We start from the raw sequence: 22500 nt of genomic DNA, 5'->3' as shown, positions 1-22500 counted from the left end.
CGATTCCGTTGGGAGTCATTACGAGTATATATATATATTTGTATCTAAATGATTATTATATTCTCTCTTATCTTTCTTTCCTTCTTTCTTTATTTCTGTTTCTTCTTTTTGTTCTTTTTTTCTTTCTTTTTTTCCAATATTATGGATTTTGCTACCTATTTCTCAGAAACTGATGAGGAGTTGTAAATATGACTCTTATCTAGGTGTTAAATATCTTTGAGCAGCTGTTAAGCAGTGCGTTGTTCACCCTTTCACTATGATTCAAAGTGCAATAAAGTGTAGTATGGAAAAGCATAGGGAAGCAAAGTTTTTGTAATTTGATGCAAGCAAAACTTTTTGGCTCAGCATTTGTCAGTATGACTTTAGTTTATTATTTTCCTGAGTAAATAGTGATACAAAGAGTTTATATAGAATTTGTTCATTCCAAAACTGATCAAAAGGTTCTTAATCTGTAAACTCCTTCAATATGACCCCCCCCCCCCAAAAAAAAAAAAAAAAAAAAAAAAAAAAAAAAAAAAAAAAAAGAAAGAAAGAAAAAAAAGAGGAGGAGGCCATCAGAGCTCACTATGATGCCCCCGAAATTCCCCATGGGAGGAGAAAAAACTTGATTGGTACTCTAGCTTAAGTTGGGAGGTCCCTCAGACACACCTGGGACAAATGTATGTAATTGAATGGGGCAAGTAGAAAGTGGGAACCCTGTTTTACACCTGTCAGTAGAGGAGTCAATAGAGGAGTCAATAGAGGAGTTGCTTTATTGAAAGAGTTCGAGACTCTTGATCACATGTGTAATTAAGAATATTTGTTCTAAATTATTTCTCTTTTTGGCTGCTGCTGTTCAAGTTACTAGTGCATATGTAACTTAAATGTGTAAGGGAAAACTTTTTGAATAATTTATCATAGTGAAAGGGTTGAAATGGGTAAAAATTTCTTTACATCCTTTTCAAATCATCATTGTAAATATTCTAATAAATACTGTTAGATTTTTAGCAAATGATTAGTGAGTTTTAGTAAAGAAGGCGATATGAAAAGAATAAAGAAGAAAAGAAGAATAAACTCAGAATGAGAAAAATATAATTAAAAGATCAGAATGATATATGCCAAGAATTTTGAAGGAATTTGCTGCTTTTGATTATATCATTAAATGTTTGTTTTGTTTGGTTTTGTATGGCTTATAACGTGTTGCATGAATAGAAATATTTTTATTTTACCTACTCTTCTTGTCTCTTTTCTAAAATTGAAATTATATGTTGACAAAAGTGTAGACCTGTTTAGTGGAGACAACAGGCCATGAAAGCCTTGTTATAAGGTGGATGTCCTCTTTTCCTCAACAGATTAAAGGAAGCGGTGGACAGTCACATGCCCCTCATGATGGAGCAGCATGCCCTAGAATGCCAGAAAGCGGCAGAATCCAAGTGGGTATATTCTGTTTTTTTTTTTTTTTTTTTTTTTTTTTTTTTTTGCTGTAGCTGGTAGTTCTTTTAATACGTTTTTTTATTTATAATGTTAAGCCATGGATATCTCTTGGGAGGCATTTGAGGAGGTATAGTTCTTTTATCTGATTGGTTGTTTCATCAGTTCTGTTTTTATTATATGTTAAGGATCATTAGGTCATTCAATTGTATGAAGGATATTTTCACAAGATAAAGAAGTGACTTGATTCTAGTTGTCTTTCCTTAGAATCATAAATGTCAGATCAGTTGATGAATGATAGATAAGAAAGTGCTTCTTGGCTTTGAAAAACAGTGTTTACTGAATTGTGGTGAAGTTCTTGCTGCTGATGCTGTCTTTTGACAATTCTTTTGACCTGAAGGACTGATGTTTTGACCTGTAAAAGACCTGCTTTTAACTCTTTTGGACAATATCCTTCTACTGAAGCAGACTATTTTTCTTGTGTGTTGATTCTCATGCTTACAATCTTGTGATTTAATGCATAATTTGTTTGATTTTTTTTTGTGGCTCATTAATATTATTATTGACCGGAAAAAAATATAACAATTATAGCCGTTTTTCTTTTTCATTCAGTACTTTATATTTCTGCAATCATTGCATGGTTTACTGCAATGCTGAGTGATCATTAACCTACATGAAAACCTGTCTGTGCATTACTTTATTCTGTGTTTATAAAAAGAGGGTTAAGTCAGTCCTTTATGATCATGTTCATCTTCAGACTTATATGTGCAACTACACTACCAGATCTGATGCAGGTTTTCTTGTAGTAATGTAGTGCCATAGGCCATTTATGATCATTCAGACATAGGCAGCTGTGAACAATATGGTTGCTTAACTCATTGGATCCGGTTGCTTCACAGCAGTCACATGGCCCAAAGTATGGGCATTAGGCTTACATGAGCAGCCGCTCTGCGGCTTGTAGGCCAGGCGCAAATGAACATTCATGTGCAGTGACAAACTCTCTGCCCCCCCTTTTATGCATAAGCGTTTTTAGCTTCTTTGCCATGTTCCATTGTCAATATTTGTCCTTTGATTTTCTCTATCCAGATGGTAATTGACTTAATCTTGCACAGACTCCATATCATCTCTCTAGGTAGTTCATAACTCAGTGCAAGATTAATAACAATAAGTAACATTTGTTAAATGTGTCATTTATTTATTTTTTTTTTCATTTTTTTGTAATATTCAATTTTCTGTAATACAACCTGTGCCTCCGGTCACAGTGGCCAGGAATAGGATGCAAAGCATGGAAATGGTTTCCTCCCTGGAGCCGGCACTCTTCCAGTCATGGCTTATGCTCACTACATTCCACACCTGTTTATTGATGGAAATAATGCAGAAGCCCCTTCCTAAATAGCAAATGAGTCTAATTACCCTCTGAGAGGATTGTGCACTCATAGAGAGCCTTTCCTGTCACCCCAGCTTGCAGCCGAAATGCTCATGACTGCAAGTTTGTGTCACCCTGGCCCACAGCCAAAATTTCCCAAGACAGCATGTTCACCTTCCCCTCAAGCCAAATTTTTTCTTGATGTGATGGTCATGTCATCTGGATTGAAGGGGTTAAAGGGTCCTGTCCATTCTATTTTCCAGATTTTAAAATCATATTGGGGAACATGAATGGCAAAACAGTCTGCTGTGTTTATGATATATCGGAAAAAAAATAGACAAAAGAAGGTAGACTGTAAGATAAGATATCTTTCAGTAAACTTTTTGGTTCAGTGGCATTACTGCAATGAGAAGTACTTTGGTTTTCTATATGATGAAAAACTTTCAATAAATACTTTTTGAGTGTGTTTACTGTTAATTTTGTTTTGTAAATATTGTATTTTGTTCACTTTTCACCCCATGCTGCTGGGAAAATCTGATTTTCACTGTAGTATTCGTTTCTACACATAGATGGTTCAACAAGTGTTTAGCCACCAAGGGGTCAATTAGTAGTCTTTGTGCCCTTACCTGGTTTTCCCCTTCCTAGAATTTTCATATAAATATATTTTTTAATGCTATTGATATTGCTGCCATTGTTATCAACAGTATTAAGAGCAATATGAGATTAAACAAAATATTTTAGAAAATTAAGGTAAAAGGAAAACAGGTGAGATGGGCAGAACTATTGACTGACTCATTGGTGTCTAAGGACTTGTGGAGCCCTCTGTGTGCAAGTACAAATAATAAACTAAACTCACTATGGGCATGTTTTGCCAGTACTGCCATCCCCGGCAGCTTCTGGTAAATCCATTCACAATTGGTAAAATTTTGTCTCAAGTTTGTTAAGACTGGGGTGCATTATCATGCATCATTTTCCACCTGGATCATTATCCAGCTCATTGCTGGTTTCTGAGACGTCATCCCAGCTGTTGGGACCTGAGCTTATGATGTGATTCAATGTCTTGCATTGAGGAAATTTTTGCTGTGATATGATTAGACATTACTCGGCATAAGAGGGTTGTGAGCCCTTAATCATGTTTCATAATGTTTGGATTTAACTTAGATTGCAGTCTTGAAGAAAATTTAGCTATAATGGAAATAGCTTACGTCATTGTTGATAGTAGGGTGTGATCTAGTGTTTTTAGATTTACCTTGCTGAAAATTTTGGTAGCATTCATATACTTTGATAGGCATCCATGAATTTTAGATTATTAAACAGAAGTGCAGATTAATTTATTTAATTGAATTGTATATAGTGAAAGGGAATATGGTAGTTTTGGATGTATTCCTCATTAACTTTTGTCATTTTTGTTAAGAGTTTTTGTTATCTGGGCTGTTTGATGGTGTATTGTCTGCCATTAGTTTGTTTTCCTTGAGTTCAGTGATCTGTCAGTCTGCCAGAGTTGATGATTTTAGTGTGTTCTGTGCTCTATCTCATTGTTTGTAAATATACCTAATTTGTTGACATGTCCTGATGGAGACTAGTACTCATACTCACACACAACCTCTTTTACTGGCTTATTTGTGCTCATTCATTCACCCTCACTCTCACTCGCTCACTCGCATAGAATTAAGAATTTAAAGATTCAAAGGTGTTCCTCACACCCTTGTATATTGATTCAGTCGATGATGTTAAATTCACTTTTTAAATAGGGATGACTTCAACCCTCATAATCAGCATGTTAGGTGATAAGAGTTTAAAAGTTCAAAAGTGAATGATGGTTGAGTTTGAATTAGTTATCTCTTGTGTATATAAAAGTGAAGTATTTTGATTGAAGAGAATTAGCTTCAGAATGGAAGAACTTTCATTGTTGGGATGGATATATAGTACATTGATTTATATTAGAGAAATTGGCATATTGATAAGAAATATGAGAAGGAAATTAAACTTCTGAAATTAATCTTTGTTCCTTAGAGATGAGAATGTGCCTTTTTTCTCTAGGATGAGAGATTGCACAAAATCTGTGCAATTCTTTCTGATATCCTATTCAAATTTTGATAACATGTTTATTTTGATTACAACTCATTCTTAGAACAGTGATATACATGCAAGTGAAAGTTGATGTGCATATTCACAAGCACACACAGGCTACACCCACATGTATGTGTATACATACATACTCACATATAGCTTTACAAATTTTTAAATTCTTCTAAAATGCTATATGCAGAAATGCATATCTTATATTGAATATCACAGAAAAATGTTCAGTGGATTTTTTTTTTTTTTTTTTTTTTTTTTTTAACAAATATTTTTGCACCATAAGGATAGCCACATATTTCTTAGCTGTGCATTTCTCAGTCTAATGTTGCTAGCTTTCTTCTCCTTAGCTATGAGATGCTGTAATTCTTGTATAGTCCTTGGCATGAAATTTAAGTTGTTATTAGACATTGTTGAAGTAGGAAATGTAGGGTTGAAGTTTGATAGTATTGAAGTTGGAGGATCAAGGGTTGAATTTTGATATTACTGAAGGCTTATTACAGATATGAGTAAGGGTATTCTTAATCCATTCTCGCCAGGTAATCATAGTCTACTTAGATTTCTTTTGGCAGTTTTGTTGGCAAATAGCAGGTTCCACAACTGCTCTGCCACCAAGATTTCAATTAATAGGCTAACATGGCCTCACCAGATTTCCCCCTTTCCTTGATTTTGTGTTAAAAAAAATCTTTTTTGTCATTTGACATTATAATGTTAATAACAGTACCAACAGCAAAAAGAAAAGAATCTAAATATCAAGGAAAAAGGTAAACAGGTGAGATAGGTATGACAAAAGAAACACAGTGGAATGACATGTATTCTTTTGAAGTTACAAAACAATTACACTTCACTTGGCCTGTCTAGGCTGGCTTCACAATATTTTTAATGATGTTATAGCTATTTTATGATATTCTACAAAGTTCTGAGGCCCTTATTGTCCACTGAAAATAAGTGGGATCTGGGCAGATAGTAATCTAAGTTTGACTCCTTTGTTTGACCTAGCCAAATGGGCATCTTTTAGTGTCTGGTTTAAGAATTGGATGAGTCTTGTGGAAACCAGGGTTTAGTATGTGTAATATAGGAAAAATGTCCTTACCTTTGAGTTAATTGTTATGGAACTTTTACTTGTGCTGAGGCAGTGTTTTAACTTTGGTGTTTTACATTAGACCTCCTATTCATGATTTCACATTTTGTAAATTTTAGGTGATTTGGATTAAACGTTTGTAGTGGAGACTTTGTCACGGGAATAATGATACACAGACTTGGAAATGAATAAACACCTTGATTTTTAATGGGTTTTGGTCATATAGTATTTTTTCTTCTTTAGAAGTGTTTACCAGGCAAAGGAAATATGCAAGTAAAGGGGATTAATTCATAACTTTATATATATATACATAATGCAAATACATATTCACACATGTACATGTGTGTATGTATATATATATTTACAGAGACAAGGAGAGATACAGAAAATAAATTGCCTTAAAAAGTAGCATCAGCCTTTACCTCTGTATTGTTGTATCAGTATGTCTTTGAAGTTTCAGTTTGATTTAGTAATTTCAGTTTTTTATTTTGAAATTTAATTTTGCATCTGCAGTATTTAAGCTTAGATCTTTTTGTGAAATACAATCTCTTAATGGATTATGGACTACATACATGCTAGTGTTAAGTTATGGTAAGTTGGTGAATATTAAAGTACAAGAGAAAGAAAAAGGAAGAGGAAAAAGGTGATGGATTCATTGCAGCTCTGATGTTCATTTTTTGTAGCATTATGCATATTGAGTTTGAAAGAGAATGAAGCAAGCAACAAAAGGATTTGTTCTTTTAGGTTAGTAATTGTTTATTCACTGGCATTTTCTGCTTTTTATTTTTATTTTTTATTTTCAGTTACTGTAGAAAGAGCTTTTGTTTATTGTGAGCCTCTGTACCAAGGTTACTATTATGTGAATGAAAGGAAGTGCATGCATGCATCTGAAAGTGTCTACATGCAGGGGCAACCATGCCTCTGTTTTATCTCAATGGTATTTTGAAAGTAGTTCATGTACACTGATTTTACTTGAAGGATTGGCAATTACAGTAGCATTGAGGAACGCTGTCATCTTGGAAAGTTGTGGAAAAATTATGATGTTTGAAAGTATTACTGTATTACTCTTTACTCCCCTTTGTATGTACGTGTTATTTATTTATTATTATTTTTCTATCTGTATATAAACCAGCCAATCAGATGAAAGGAGTAAACTTCACTTTGCGAAGTACTTTTGGAAAGTTCATGAAGATCAGTGAATAAGCTCAGAATTGACTTTTACTTATGATTTAGCAAAGCTGCAAAGTCAGATATACATTTTCTTTTCTGCAGACAGCTTAAGGACACACTTCTTGTTTTACTTTTCTTTTGTGTTAAAAGGAATTTTGATTTGATGTCTTGACACATTGAATATTTTGCAACTTTACTACAGTCTTGAAGACTAATCTTCATTCATAAATACATATATTTTCTCTAGAATCTTTAAGCAGATTGTGAAACTGTATTATTTGAAATAAGAATAGATAATGTAATCATGAAAATCTTTCTCAAAGTAAAAGACATGACATTTTCACCCAACCTGTAAAAATAAAGTGCATAAATGAAAAATAAAAAAGAGGTAATCTATCCATGACAGAATTAACAATTTCTAATGTTACATTCACAAATCAAAGAAAATTTGTTGGGTGAGAATGGACATGGTTTGAAAACGTTGTTGCCAGTTACTGAAGTATACCTTGTCTCACCCGTCAACAGCCCCCAACAGTACTGGGAGCTGTATTATCACTTCTGGTAAGGTCCCCCCCCTGCCACTTGTTGTCGCTGGTGACTGGGACGAGTGCTCATACTGAACAACCTGGTTATTTAACCCTTGGGCATTTTTTGATTGTACATTTCATGATCCCATCCTCTGCGGCGAGATGGTTTAATGAAAGGCTAGCATATCTAAGAACTTCATTGGATTGTAAATCTTTTATTGATGGAGCTTGTAAATGGATTCTACAAGTATTATTTATAAAAGAAGTGAACTAAGAAAAGTGACATTTGATACAGGATAATTCAAACAAGATTTTGAAGACCTGGGCAGGAGAGTGAGCGAGAGAGGGAGAGAAAAAAGAAAAAGTAAAGAGAGAGAGAAAAAAAAAAATGAAATTGGGGATTGTTGTTGAAAACCAGGTTTCTCAGTCAGTGAAAGGTGGCTGGTTTCTGTATGCTTTATTCTACACTTTGGAACACCCTCTCAACCTATTGGCTTTGGGTTAATAGAGACTGGACTAGAGTACATTCTCTTGGCAAGCTTTTCACTCCAATCTGCACATGCACAAGGATGGAACTGAAGCTGTAGTCAGAATGAAATGTATAGATGTTACAAGTGATGTAAGGTGGATCCTGGAGGGAAGACAGGAATTTCTGTAATTGAGAAATAAATATTATTTCTGACTGCATTGTGTCACACAAATAATGAATTCATGCTACGCTTAATTTTTACGACTTCCCCTCTCCATTGGATGCTACTACACTTCTCTCTTTTAAAGTTTGCCAAGAGGGAATCAGGATGTTTTTCCATGGCAGTGAATGAGCATTGGCAGTGGATGTAACTTTTATGTAGTTTCTCTCTTTTTGTTCATGTATCTGTATTTTTTGTTTGCTGTTGTATAATGTACGTGACATGAGAAGTGCATGTTACATCAGAAACATTGGGTAACCCTTTGTTTATAAACAATATGAAAGTAAAGATCTTTAGAAAGGACATTTAAACAAATTTAGCCTAAAGATTTCAATAAGTAAATGAAACCCAGTTTGCTGACGAGTACATGGTTGTCCGAACCAGTGTAATTGAAGTGTTTATGCATCTGTGTGCTTTTTAAAAGATATAGTAAGTTACATACCACTGGCTACACTGCATTATTTAGTTCTTTAAGCTTGAATGGAGCATATATATTCTTTAGACAACTTCAGCTTCACCCTAGAATGTTTTATTTCTTATACTTTGGGGATTTCCTGTTCTCATTACATTCTCCTCATCACCTTCGCTGTCTGTACATTACTTTTCTCTAAATTTCATCCTTAGAAAGTATAAAGCTTCAAATAACAATATGTAACATGTAAATATTTTATGGTACTTTAAAGTTGAGTGTAGACTCTTAGAAGTAATTGAAAAAAGTAAGCAATGATGCTAATACAGTATGGATGATATAGATAAGTCTTCCCACCTTACATCATGTATAAAAAATGCTTCCAAACATAGAGTAAGCAGTAGGAAACTTTAAAGTAGATATTAAGGTGTTGTTTCAGAAACCCGTTCCTTCTTGTGAATGATAAAATTTGTTTTCTCCTCCACTCCAGGGGTGAAAATGGAGCCGTGCAGAATGAGGACGAGGAGACTCAGGATGGTGATAAGAAGAAATCGAGGCTTCCAAAGAAGAAATTCCTATTTACTGAAACCATAAAGTATGTTCCATTGATTGTTACAGTCATGCTGTGCACCCAGTCGGGCTAGCTCCATCTTAATCCATATCTATTGTCTTTGGTTCTGAGGACTGCATGATATTTATATGAGTAACACTCTTGCATATACATCTATAGTCTTATTTACCATAACATCCATTTAGATAGGGTCTAAATGTATGATTAGGGTCACACAAAGTTATAATATTCAGATATACCAATCTGTAACTTAGTATTTTACTTTGAGTATACATGATAAACTACAAGACTTACATAATTTGTTCTTACTACAATTGGAGCTTTCAAGCACTCACCAAAGCATGGCTGTTAAAGGTAGACTTTTATTTTTAGCTAGAGAAAGGTCATATTAACATAACAATAAAAAGTTGAGTACAATAGATACAGTGCCCAGGTAAGTACTGTATTAAGATTTTATTTTAATGTTTCCTTATGTGGGTATTGCTTTTGATTATTAAGACTTTGTTGCATGTTATTATTATTATTATTAATAATAATAATAATAATAATAATAATAATAATAATAATAAAAAATGAAACTGGTACACCTGTCACTGATGAGTTACGATACAGGAAATTTAAAGCTTGCCTACAAGTTGATGTATAGCATTATATAGTAAGCATTTTATTGGCAAGTAAGGAAAGTTCACACTTAGATAACTAGTCTATGTAAAGTATGGAACAGTGTTTAAACAAGAAAATTATCTGATCATCCATACATACCTATGCAAAATGGTGTATGCAGTACCCTAATCTCCTATATCACAGAACACTTTGTTGACGTAAAGTGGAGCACGACTGTATTTGAACAATCACAGATTTATTTTGTGGTATTAAAAAAAAAAAGATTGAAAGTCAGAGATAATTTTAGTCATATTAAATTATTTTCTTTTTTCACAGGAAACATTTGTGTGAAGTTGTGAGTGTTCGTGTAAAATTTTTCCAAATGATGAAAAAGCGGTCAGAGACGCCAGAGGATCACATACGCATGTTTTTGGATGCAGAAGTTCGTCCTCTCTGGCCAAAGGGTTGGATGAACGGGCGAATATTATATAAAGAATCCACGGAAGCCCACTCAGTCATCACGTGAGTATTGCAGTTTGAATAGGTGGCAGTCTATACAACAGCAGATCTGCTAGCAAAAGGCTTTGACTATTTGTAGGATATATATCTGTTTTCACATCTAATTCTAATCTCTTATAGGATTAATAATTCAGAAATTATGTATGATTAGGAAACAGAAACTAGAAAAAATGTCTTATTGGCCTCAATTTAGTCAAGAGTAATAGCCATACAAATCTTGAAGACATTCTTATTTTTAATTCTTATTTTTATTTTTTGTTTATTTTTTCTGTGTGAAGTTATTCTTTGGTGTCGTGTGATGAATTTGATCAAGACATGAAATGCCCTTTGTTGATAGTTTCGATAGTCAAATTTATGAAAAATGGAAGAGTCTTAATTGAAGTTAGTAGAGGAAGTTCTATGCCTTAGACCTAACTGTCATATCTCTCCTGAGCAACCTCTTTTCTTTCTTTCTTTCTCTCTATTTCATTCTTTCACTTTTTCTCATTTTCTCTTACATTCATTCAGTTATGTAGCTGCATTCTGTCATTCATTCATTCATTCATTCTGTCTTTTTCTTGTTTTTTCCTCTTAATTCTTAAATTCTCTCCCTCACTTGCTATTTCATTCCCTCACTCCCACTTCTTACCTCTCGTTACACCTTTTTCACATTCTTCTCTCATTTGCTTATTTGTCCATTTGTTTTCTTTTCCCCATTCTGTTTGTTGAGGCGTTAACTCCCAAGTCCATTTATTCATGGATCTTTTCTGGCTTGAACTGGTACGATTCTGTACTGATCTTGCAATGCTGGGTTTTGTCTCTTCTATATTTCTGTTGTCATTCCCAAAACAAATTTTGTTCAAAGAGTTAAGCATAGCTGAGGAAATATGTCATCATCATACATAATAGCAGTATTTTCATTCACTTGGTGGTCATCAAGGCTTATTACATTTTTCTGGAATTCAAATTTGGTTCAGTGGCTGAGCTTCACTTCAGAATTGATTTCCACCAACACTACTCATAAAATGATCTTTATTTCATAATGGAAAGTGTTATGTGATCGCAAAGAATAGATTTTGGCAAAATGTAAGTGGGGCTGGCCATCACCAGTTAGGTGAAGTAATATAGTCTGCTGTTGGGTTAAAAGGTGGTTTGGGCTCTCCTTTATGTAGTAAATGAGTGTGATGTTTCTTCAATATTTTATTCTTGTTTAAGAACATTAGTTGATATACATTTTGATTCATTAGATGTGCAAAAATTTCTAAATAATGAAGAAATTATGGCTCCAGGAGAAGTCAGGAATATAGGTAGACATCAGTTTTTGTATACCTGGTTAATTCACTTTCCATGATCAAAAACACTGTTATTTACACTGCAGTTCACATTCTGGACAAAAATACATAAATAATATTACTGTTGCCTTTGCAAGATTTATACTGGTTTATATATTTGAAGTGGATTTTTGTAATCATGGTAATGATACTAAGAAAACATAGGAGTAAAGACAGTTGATATTGCAGAGCGGTGTACAGAAAACAAACTTAAAATAATTAATAAAAAAAAGACAGGGAAAGAGAGAGAGAAAAAAAAAGATACCAAATAGTTTATACATACCAAGAGGAGAAACTTAATGTACAAATGGATTAATCTGCTCTTAATTTCTCCAGGGACAAAAGTAATATTAGGACAACACCAGCTAAGAAGATGGTCACACTAGGAGGTGGAAGCACCTCCATCACCCCAACCACCCCCACACCGCAACCTCCCAAACCCTCTCTCAGTGCAACTGCAGTGCCCAAGGCAGCTTCTCCTGCAGTTACAAGCACATGTAAGAGCGAAGTAGTGAAAAAGAAAATTCCACCCGTTGAACCGAAACCTGCCCCGGTCTCAAAGCCTGTGGTTGAAGGAGCTGTTACAGGCAGCGGTGGCCTCAGTATAAAATCAGTTGAAAAGATTAATGAAGAAGTGCCAAAGAAGACTAGTAGTTCAGAAACTTCAACTCATAAAGTCAGTGACGAGGAGAGTGCAACAAAAATTAATGCTGTCAAGCCTCCGGTTAAAAAATCTTCCACATCATTCAGTGTCATAGATTTGTCGAGTGATGAGGATAAGTCAATGAATAGTAAAGTCGAATCTTCAAGGGTTAATCAGATTACCAAGTCTAAAGACACAGAAGCTGCACAATCCAATAAGAAGGAAGTGTTGGCAACATTCTCTAGTACAACATCACTCTCGCCGAGCGTCAGTTCCTTGGCTGACTCCAAGAAAGAGGATAATTTGGACAAAGAAATGGATCTTGTCATGAATGAGATACTAATGATTTCAAAGCAAAAATCGGTTGATGAAACAGCAGAAACTTTGTCTCCACATGCAACCAAAGAGAGCCATGTCAGCATAGTGGTGCCTGCGGCCTCCAAGCCCCAAAATCCATATCAAACGCAAGTACAAGAAACAAGCCACCAACAAAACATGCAGCAGTCTCCAGTACAACACAAGCATCAGCTACATAACAGCGCTTCCAAGCAGGATAAAGAAAAACCTGCAGAAGTGCAGCATCAAAAGCAGGTGTCACAGCAGAGTTCACCAGTACAGCAAAAGGCTAGTCCTATTCAACTAACTTCCCCAGTTCAGCAACAGCTCTCCCCAGTGACGAAACCACAGCCTTCGCCAACGCAGAAACAACAGCTCTCTCCAGCGCAAAAACAGCAGTCCACCTCATCTCAAAAACAGCTGTCATCCTCAGTGCAAAAACAGCAGTCATCAGCCCAGAAACAGCAAGCTAATTGTTCTATGCAGCAACACTCATCTTCTCATCAGCAGCAATCTATGCAACATTCGCAGTCCGTCAGTCTGCAACAGACCACAGCGCAACACTCCCTCTCCGCTCATCAGCCCAAACCACCACAGCACACCTCGCATCCTCAGCACCAGAAGAGTCAAACACAGGATCAACAGCAGCAGTCTGTCAAGCAAGAGTCAAGCCATCAGAAATCACAGTCACAACCATATAGCATGTCTCACCACCAGCAAAGCTTGGGGTCATCGTCTTGGAATAAGCATGATATGCCACTACCAGCGAAAAATTCATCAGTCAGTACAAACAAAACACCTTCTTCATGGGCATCGGGTCATGAAGTCAACCCAGCTAGGCAAAGGCAAACAGAAGCACTACCTATTGGTAAGTATGAACTGTGTGCAATTGGTTTATAGATTGTATATGCTACTCTGAAGGGTTTGGACTTTCACAGAGTTGGCTTCAGGTAGAGAAACAGAAACATTGATATTATGCTTAGACTATGATATACTTGGAATATCTATGGTATATAAATTTTTTGTTGTTGTAATGAATAATAAAGGTTGTACACCATGAGCTTTAAACAGTTATACTGCCTTACTCATTGTATTTTTAAATTTTGATTATGGAGGAATATTTCCATGCCTGTTTTTTCTTTCTGTTTTTTTCTCTCTCCTCTTTTTCTTCTTCTAGTAAAAATGCCAATTTTTTCATATTACAGTCTCCTCATCAGATCCATTGGCAAACCTGAGAATGATGCACGGTCTCAGTGTAAGCAGCGTTACCAAAAAATCATCCTCATCCTCATCCTCAGTCTATCACAGTCCAGCAGCTTTGGCCGCGTCATCGACAGGATCATATAGCCTATCAGGTAACATGAATGTCCAGTGGTTTAAGAGTTTGAGTGTTATTAATACCTTAGGAAAGTTGGACTTTTGTCTGCTCTATGAATGACATAAGAATACTTAAAAAAAAAGGAAGATTGGTAGCTAATTATACTTAATTGTTTTGGTTTCAAAATTAATAATTGAATTTTTGAGTCATATCAGAATTATTGTATGATTTTTTGAGGTTGTTTCAAAATTAATAATAATTTTTTTTTCTTTCTAAATTGATATATTTTTATTTTTATTTTTTAGGGTTGTTTCAATATTAATGTGCCTTATTTTTTGCATTTTGTAGTGCTAAGATCATGGATAAAATTTTGTTCCATGCTTGTGTATGCAAGGATTACAATATACCAAAATCTTTTTGATACAGGTACCAAGAAGAGTGGAAATAGTAGTAGCAGTGCGATGCCCAACATTAGTAGCAGCACCTCATCACACAGTCGACCTGTTAGCGTTACCACCACGAATTCTTCAAGTTATTCTTCCAGCCAAGCCAAACATTCTGCATCCTCTCATTCATATTCACCTCAGGCCTCCAAACACACTGCCACGCCACCCAAACCAAGGTCAGGCCAATCTCCTTGGTCCTCCCGACACTTGTCGGTTGATAGTGGAACTTGATTTTCTGCTTATTTATTTATTTTTATTATTTATATATTTATTATATATACATACATATATATATATATATATATATATATATACATATATATATGTATATATATGTATATATATGTAATATATTTATATATTTATATGTATATATATAATGTATATATAATGTATGTATATATATGTATATATAAATAGTATATTATGTATATATATGTAAAATGTATATATTATGTTATGTATATATGTATTTATATATTATAGGTATATATATGTATTATTATATATATAGTATATATATATGTATATATATATGTATATATATGTATATATATGTATATATATATATATATATATATATATATTATATATATTTTTTTTTTTTTTTTTTTTTTTTTTTTTATAGGTGAATTGGTAAACACTAGGATTCATTATTTTTCCAGCCTAATCTATGAGATATTTGGTTGTAAAAAGGCTGACAGTACCATGATATATAGCATTGTGTGAAAAATCTTCTGAGACATGTCAAATGATCCATATACAAATTAACTGTTAGATGATTATAAGAAATTCTGTGAATGGATTTTAACACATGACCTTTTTCTTTTCTTCTCAATCCATGCTCCGCACAGCAAGAGGTTTGTTGATTTCTAAACTTTTCCAATCTTTATACTCTTGACAGCCTAATTCAGTGGTTGTTGACACACTTTAGTTAGTTGGAGTTTGAGTTTGAGTTGAACAGTTTTTATTTTGGTAATTGATTTTTGAAGTTCAAAGGTGCCATTTTTAGTGTTCTGATGGTTCCAGGCTGGATCCGTACTCTGCCTCTGTTAGTCAGTCTACATACAACAGCATAAGTCAAGATCAACAGTTAAAGGCTTTCAAGCAACACCTACAGCAACATCAACAGTCAAATCACCATGCAAGTCAACAGCAGCAAGAATTATGGCAACAAGTAAGAAAGCTATTGCTTTTAACCAGTTTCAGATTGTAATACGATTTTTGTTAATGCAAGTTTTCAGACTGGATGCAGGAACATGGAACTTCAACTGGTTATAGCTTTGCTTATAGGAGATTCCCTGCTGGGAGAAAAAAATTCATGGCGTGTGAGAGACATAGTCGGAAAATTGAAAACTAGGAAGGAAAAAGAAACGTCTGACCTTAGGTGAAGAGGCAGAGGAATAAAGTGAAAAATATAATTGGAAAATGAAGATAAGAAATAGAGAATGTAAAAGAAACTTTGTGGAGAAGGTGTGAGTGAAGATGAGTCAAGTTGTAGTGCAAAATGAGTAATTAATACTTTGATGTTACATCTCCATTAGGAATATGAATGAAAGGCAATGAAAGATATAATATCCAAATGTTATCTGGATTGCTTACTTGGTATATTTAATTCTTTGCATTCCTAACCTCTCCTACTTTTGTCACAATAAACTCCATTTGAAAGAAGCGGTTTGACGGTAGCTGTTTGAACTAGAGCCTGTGGTTTCCCCCGAGCCGCAGTTCTTGAACTCAGCTTATCATAATTTTCCTTTTTCAGATGAATGCAAGTAGTTACCTTTCAGGGATGAGCGGAATGTCAAACACAGAAGTATACAAGCTAATGTCGCAGATTGGCAAGCCGATGGATTCCTACACTTCCTCCTCTCAGCCAGGTTAGGGTTGCCACTGTGGTGGTGTTTTTTTGCACAGTTGTGTAACTTTTTAACAATTTATTCCATCGTTTAGATATGTTGGCATGTTGAAAAGAGTGTACCAGTAATTTGTTTTAATTGGTTAGATTTGTTTACATTTACAAGCATGTATGTGCATATATTCAAGCACATATGCACATGCATGGGCAGACTCCCTCTCCCTCTACCTCACCCTCATCCTCACCCTCACCCTCCCCTCTCCCTCTCCCTCTCCCTCCCCTCTCCCTCTCTCTCTCTCTCTCTCTCTCTCTCTCTCTCTCTCTCTCTCTCTCTCTCTCTCTCTCTCTCTCTCTCTCTCTCTCTCTCTCTCTTTTTTCTCCCTCCCTCCCCCTCTCCCTCTCCCTCTCTCTCTCTTTCTTTCTTTCTTTTTCTCTTTCCCTTTCTCCCTCTCTCCCTTTCCCTCTCCTCCCCCTTCCTTCCCCCTTCCTTCCCCCTCCCCCCACCTCCTCCCCCCATCCCCTCTCCCTCCCTTTCCCCCTCCCCCACACCTTCCCCCTCCCCCTCTCCTGCTCCCCACTCTCACTCTTCGCTCTCCTTCTTCCTCTCCTTCTCTCTCCCTCAACCTCTCCTTCTCCTTGTTTGTCCCTCTCCCCCTTTCCTCGCACAACACACATATACAATTACAAATTTCAGGTGATGTAAGTATCTTTCATAATCAATATTATTATAATTGCTGTGATTTTTAATATATATATCTTTATTTTTTTTAAATTTTAGCCAACAACTCAGTCCATTGTTCTGACTTAGAAATGGAATGAGGAATTTTGTTCTTTTTTATTGATGTTAGTTTGTTTGTACATAATTAAAGATTTGAATGAGGTTCTGCACATCTGCCTAACTGTGTCTTTGACGTAAAGAGGTTTGAACTTGCTGGCTTGATACCGGGTTCATGTCTTTGGCTCAGCGTCTTTAGGAGAAGTTAGCATTTAGTCCACTGTTTGCTCTGAGGTGCTTCTGAGTGTGATGGTAAGTGATTTATTATCAGGGAGGTTGTGTTAAGGAATTGAAATAGTGGAGGAAGAAAGTTAAGGGGGAGGGGGGGGTTGATAAAACACTCATCGTTGATATTGTTGCAGCTACAGTAGGGGCATAATGAGAAACTAAAGGCACAGACATTAAGGGAGAGAAATGGAGAAAGAACTTTGTAAGAAATAAAGAAAATATGGAAATCAGATGCCCACATTTTTTTAGGCAGATTGAATGGCATTCTGGATGGAAATCAGAATATATACAAATATTTTGGAGGCAGTCCATTTATTTTCATATAGGTATCTGTCTTATGAGTGATAGACTAAAGTAAGGCATTCCTACTAGGAAGTAACCCAGATTCCCCCCCCCCCTCTTTTTTTTTTTAATATGTTATATTTTTCTCCCAAGGTCAGTTTAATAATAAATAGGCAAGGCTTGATAGAAGAAATTTGAAATATGGAAAATTGTTTTTTTCTGCCAAAAAGTTTTGATATCACTTTTGTTGTACCAGCCAGTTTATCAGCTGTCTTGGTACTCTCAAACTGAAATGGGCTTTGTGCACAATTCACTTCATGTTGCACCAGACCATGAATGAAAACAAAGAAAATTCCAGTAGGTATATTCTCCTTCCATTCATCTCCCCTAAACCCCTTTGCTCTGAGTGTGCACCAGTAGACCTGTGCACTAACCTACTGAGTTTCTGTAGGTTTCATGGGATGGTAACAAGATTGTCAGTGAACTTGATCAGCCAAGCTACTGAGTGATGGCTTATGTTATAGGTCCTAGAGGACTACTTGGAAAGTCCTAACATTGATGTGCCTTCCCCTCATGGACTAAAACCATATATACAATTCTGTGTGTCTCATTGATAATCTAATGAAACAGTATTTTGAACCTGTGAGACCAAGAATGATGGTGACGTACCACCTGAGAGCCTTCCCCATCTTCAGAAGGGCTCTGAAATGTGAGGATGATATTGCAGTGAGAGGCTACCTTCCCTTCAGAAAAAGAGAAAAAAAAGGTTATGAAAACAATAAATCACAGGGAAAGGAACTTCATGCAGTGTGTGCTTATGTAAACAACTGAAATTGGATAGGTTCTAAGATAGAACTGAAGATGTTCACGTTCGGTGTAAAGATTCTAGTGGATAAGGATAGCCTCCCTTCCAATTCTTTTTCAGCACTTATTCTAAAGGCAGGATTCAGTATCCGGTGCAGTCCTGCTCGTTCAAGGCAGTGATAGTGAAGTTATGTAATGGAATTTTTCTTTGTTTCTTTTCTTAGTCTGGTCTGTTGTGCTGTCGATTAGGTACAAAAACATGCATATGAATTGGCTTTATTCTAAGATGTGGGTATGACTATGCTTGGCAACAATTAACAGCCACTACCAAATGGTTTTCAGCCCTACTTGCACCTGCAGTGGGTATGTTACAGGCTCTCTTATAATACATATCTTTTATGCTTGAGGTGCTTTCATGCTTTACAATGTGAACTAGAAATTATATAACCCTTTTTGATCAAGGAGTATTAATGAAATTTGATCTAATTGTTATGTGTTTAAAAAAAACAGTAAAGCAGTTTTGAATTTAGTTGCCCTTTGTTGATGTGCTCTCCAAAAGGATTGAAATAACAGCTTTCTGATGTTCCATCACTTTGGGAATTGTGTACTTAGAACTGCTTTATATTATTGCACTTCATGACAGATTTAAAGGAACACAAGTTATCTGATATACATGTTCTTAGAATGATTTTGACTTATGACGGTAAAAATGTATTGTGATATTTTTACATGTTTGAACTTGGAAACTAGGCCTTGCCCTTTTTAAAATGAAATTAAAGAAAAAGAGAGAGAGAAGAGAGAAAATAAGTTTTTTTTTATTACATGAAAAAAAAGTATGAATGTTGATTTAGACATAAAGTGAAAGGAAGTTGATATTGGATTCATATCTATGCTCAGTGTTAACATCTCTGCTAAGAATTTTTGTTTTTTGGTGTTTGTAAGAAAGTATGGTTTGGTTTGAATTAACTGAAATTACTTTTTGTTGTGTCGGTGCATGGAGTGCCTGAGCATGCCAAATGACTAGTGACAGATTTAAGTTGTAGATGTTTGAAAGTTAATATTATTTTTTATCCTTTTGGTTTTGTTTTGTTAGTTCAAGTCATTGACAGACCAACCATTGGCTTTTGTGTTAGAAAACTTTTAAGGTGACGTGCTAGTGTCCTCCACAGGGCTGTATCCGCCCATGGGCACCCCCACGTCAGAACAGCCTCACCACTCCCTATTTGGAGGAGCCTCAGGGGGGGCCTCACAGCCTCACCACTTGTCCCCCCACCACCTCCACCCTACTCATGGAGGTAGGCGGACAGCAACCCTTGCATGATGTTGACTCAGTCAGCTGATCTCTTTGGATCAGTTTCTGTAGAAAGGGGACATAGAATGGGTGGGGAGGGGCTGCGTCTGAACAACGTTTGACTGAGGAAAAAATTTTTGTGCATGGCGTATCAAGATTTTGAAAAAGAGAGCTTGCTGTTTACCGGAAGTTTCTTTTCTTCTTATTTGGCTTTGTGTATTGCTCTGTTGGTATGCCAGAACTTGCTGTCTGTTGTTGCATGCTCCATCTTCTTAATTTCAAGGTGTATGCTCTACTCTTTTTAACCTATTCACATATCTCTTCAACTGATATGTACTCTGTATGTCCATGAGAGATCTTACCTCTCTTTTAGTATGTTGAAGAACCCTATAGATTCCTGTCTTTAGCTTTAGAATTTTCAGGAGCTGTACGTTACTTTCAGGTTCTATCTTAACAGATTATTTCTATGACTTGGGAAGTGTTGCTGCCGTATCTGTTGTATTATTGTTTCCTGTACTTCTCTGTTTGAATTTAGATGATTAAGCACATTGTCCAATAATCCTTAAGGTACAAAATACAACAGTTGTTGTTCTCAGGTGTGTGTGTGCACACTGGACAGTACGTGGCAGGTTCTCCCAAGAAGTTTATAGATAATTATATTATGAATTTCCAAATTGGAATGATCTCAGCTAAAATAATGTGCATAGAAAAAATAAGTCCTCTTATGTGCACACATGAAGCTGCAGACTTGGGATTAAAATGCATTACATTGTCAACATAAAGTCATAGGATTTTGTAAGAAAAGATCAAGATAAGGATTTAAAACAAAGAAAAAGAAATAAAGAATTTTAAATGTAAAGGACCATGATACATGGACAGTCTAGCTTTATTCCAGTTCTAGTTATTGCTTCTGATCATCAATTTGTGGATCATAATTTGGGGGGTTTGCAGAATTACCTACTTTTCAATTCAGCTTGTTTTTTGTAATTTTTTTTGAACAATTTATAACTGTATCTGACTCTTCTTGCAGTCCATGTGATATGATTTTAATTATTTTATTATGTGATTTCACAAAGAGAGGTGCTTAGTTTTTCATGTGAGTAAGTTATATATTATATGCAGCAAAAATAGATAGTATAATACAGGAATGGTTTCTATTTCAATTTCTTTTTTTCCAGGTTCTGGCCAACATCATGGAAAATACTGAAGGCAGATAGTTAGAATAGAGTCATCTAGTGAAGAGAACCTCGCATATGGCAGATCTAATACCTGAATGTACAACACCAGTCTGACACAGATCATGTACAAATGTTTCAAACTGGAAATTTCAAGCGATGGTAAAAATTTAATTACAAGAATGTCAAAATTAAAAGGTTGAGTTGATTTCAGTCTGTAGTGGATAAGCTCAGATAACAAAATTATTTATACATAAACACAAGAAATATAGCTTATAGATTACCCTGATATCAAGATATATGCTTGTCAATCCTACTCTTTGTTGATATTATGTCTTTAGATGAAAATAAGTTGTTGAAGTATGAATGTGTTAGCTAATATTAAATTAATCAGTGCAAGTGCTTTGATATTTGCTGACGATGGCAGTAAATACAAGGCAGTATTTAAAACAGTTAATCAAACACAAACACAGATGGAAACACACAAAACTAAAATAAGAACAGTAAATACATTAAATACAAACACATGCACAAACACAAACACACTCTACAAGTAAACTGTACAGACGAGGCACTGTCTCTCATTTATATATGATGGTGACAACTTCCATTATATCAAGCATATCAGACAAGCCACCGGTAGTGCGTGAAGAGCAGAAATATTTACACGAGACCAGGGTTAACTGTTGTCAGGGAACAGCTCTTTCTTTCTACATGATCAACACCACTGGTTAGTAATATTCACATGTTGTTATAAATGACTTGAGAAGTGGCACTCATTACGTAGTGTGGTAATCTTTCAGAGGAGATGTTCGTTTAGCAGTACACGTTTTCGGTCTGGTATATGATTTATTTATTTGATTTATTTTCAGACTATTGACATAAGGATTAACATTTGATGTATTGAAGTACAGTTATTGAAATTGTTTAAAGGTCTAAGCACAGGACAATATTCTTTGATTTTTTTTTTTCTTTGATTTTTTATTTATTTATTAGAAGACATAATATGCATATACTTGCAGATATTTATAAAGAACGTAATAAGTTCAAGTAATTTCTGATACAGATATTCCTTAGTTTTATCCAGATTAATGACATGCACATGTATTTACATGGGTAACTACATATAATAATTCAAAACAAAGTTATCACAGACGGTGAAATAATGCTTATCTGAGTTGAATAAGGTGGATCAAAATTTGACAATTAAAATTAGTTGGAAATTAATGTTAAAAAGATGTATACAGGAAAACTGTAGTTCATTATGATAAGTGACCATAATACATGGTGAAATGACTGAAGATTATGAAATGATATTGAAATAGTGATTTTCCACGTATAGTCGATCTCATAAATTTTACAGATTTTGTGTGTAAAGTCAGTATAGGTATGTGAATGGATCCTAGTTGTCAGTGAGAATACTGTATGAAAACATTTATTGAATTTCTTTTGTCTGCATATACAGAATTTCCATATATTTTATGTATTTAAATTAATATAATATGAATGCTTAGAAATATTTACTACTTTTTTACATCCTTAACTTTCTAGATAGGAAGTAGCTTTACCCCAAATCTCTTTCATGAAGATGAACGACTGAAGGAAAAAGAAAA

At 35.1% G+C, this 22500-nt stretch overlaps 1 protein-coding gene across 1 annotated transcript in view; it reads left to right on the top strand.

The window, feature by feature from the left end:
• Positions 1–22410, top strand: part of LOC119584527 (ubinuclein-2-like) — a 25246-nt gene extending 2836 nt beyond the window's left edge. The window contains exons 5-16 of the mRNA XM_037933190.1: positions 1332–1412; positions 7632–7667; positions 9222–9326; positions 10242–10427; positions 12071–13581; positions 13919–14068; positions 14458–14653; positions 15332–15337; positions 15507–15654; positions 16240–16354; positions 19591–19716; positions 20891–22410. Coding sequence (XP_037789118.1) covers positions 1332–1412; positions 7632–7667; positions 9222–9326; positions 10242–10427; positions 12071–13581; positions 13919–14068; positions 14458–14653; positions 15332–15337; positions 15507–15654; positions 16240–16354; positions 19591–19716; positions 20891–20919 — 2689 coding nt within the window. The 3' untranslated portion in view covers positions 20920–22410. The remainder of the gene's footprint in view (positions 1–1331; positions 1413–7631; positions 7668–9221; positions 9327–10241; positions 10428–12070; positions 13582–13918; positions 14069–14457; positions 14654–15331; positions 15338–15506; positions 15655–16239; positions 16355–19590; positions 19717–20890) is intronic.
• The last annotated feature ends 90 nt before the right edge of the window (positions 22411–22500 follow it).

The sequence above is a fragment of the Penaeus monodon genome, chromosome 18, assembly GCF_015228065.2.
Source record: "Penaeus monodon isolate SGIC_2016 chromosome 18, NSTDA_Pmon_1, whole genome shotgun sequence".
Classification (NCBI taxonomy): domain Eukaryota; kingdom Metazoa; phylum Arthropoda; class Malacostraca; order Decapoda; family Penaeidae; genus Penaeus; species Penaeus monodon.
Note: the sequence above shows the minus strand (reverse complement) of the source record. Positions and strands in the feature narration are given on the sequence as shown.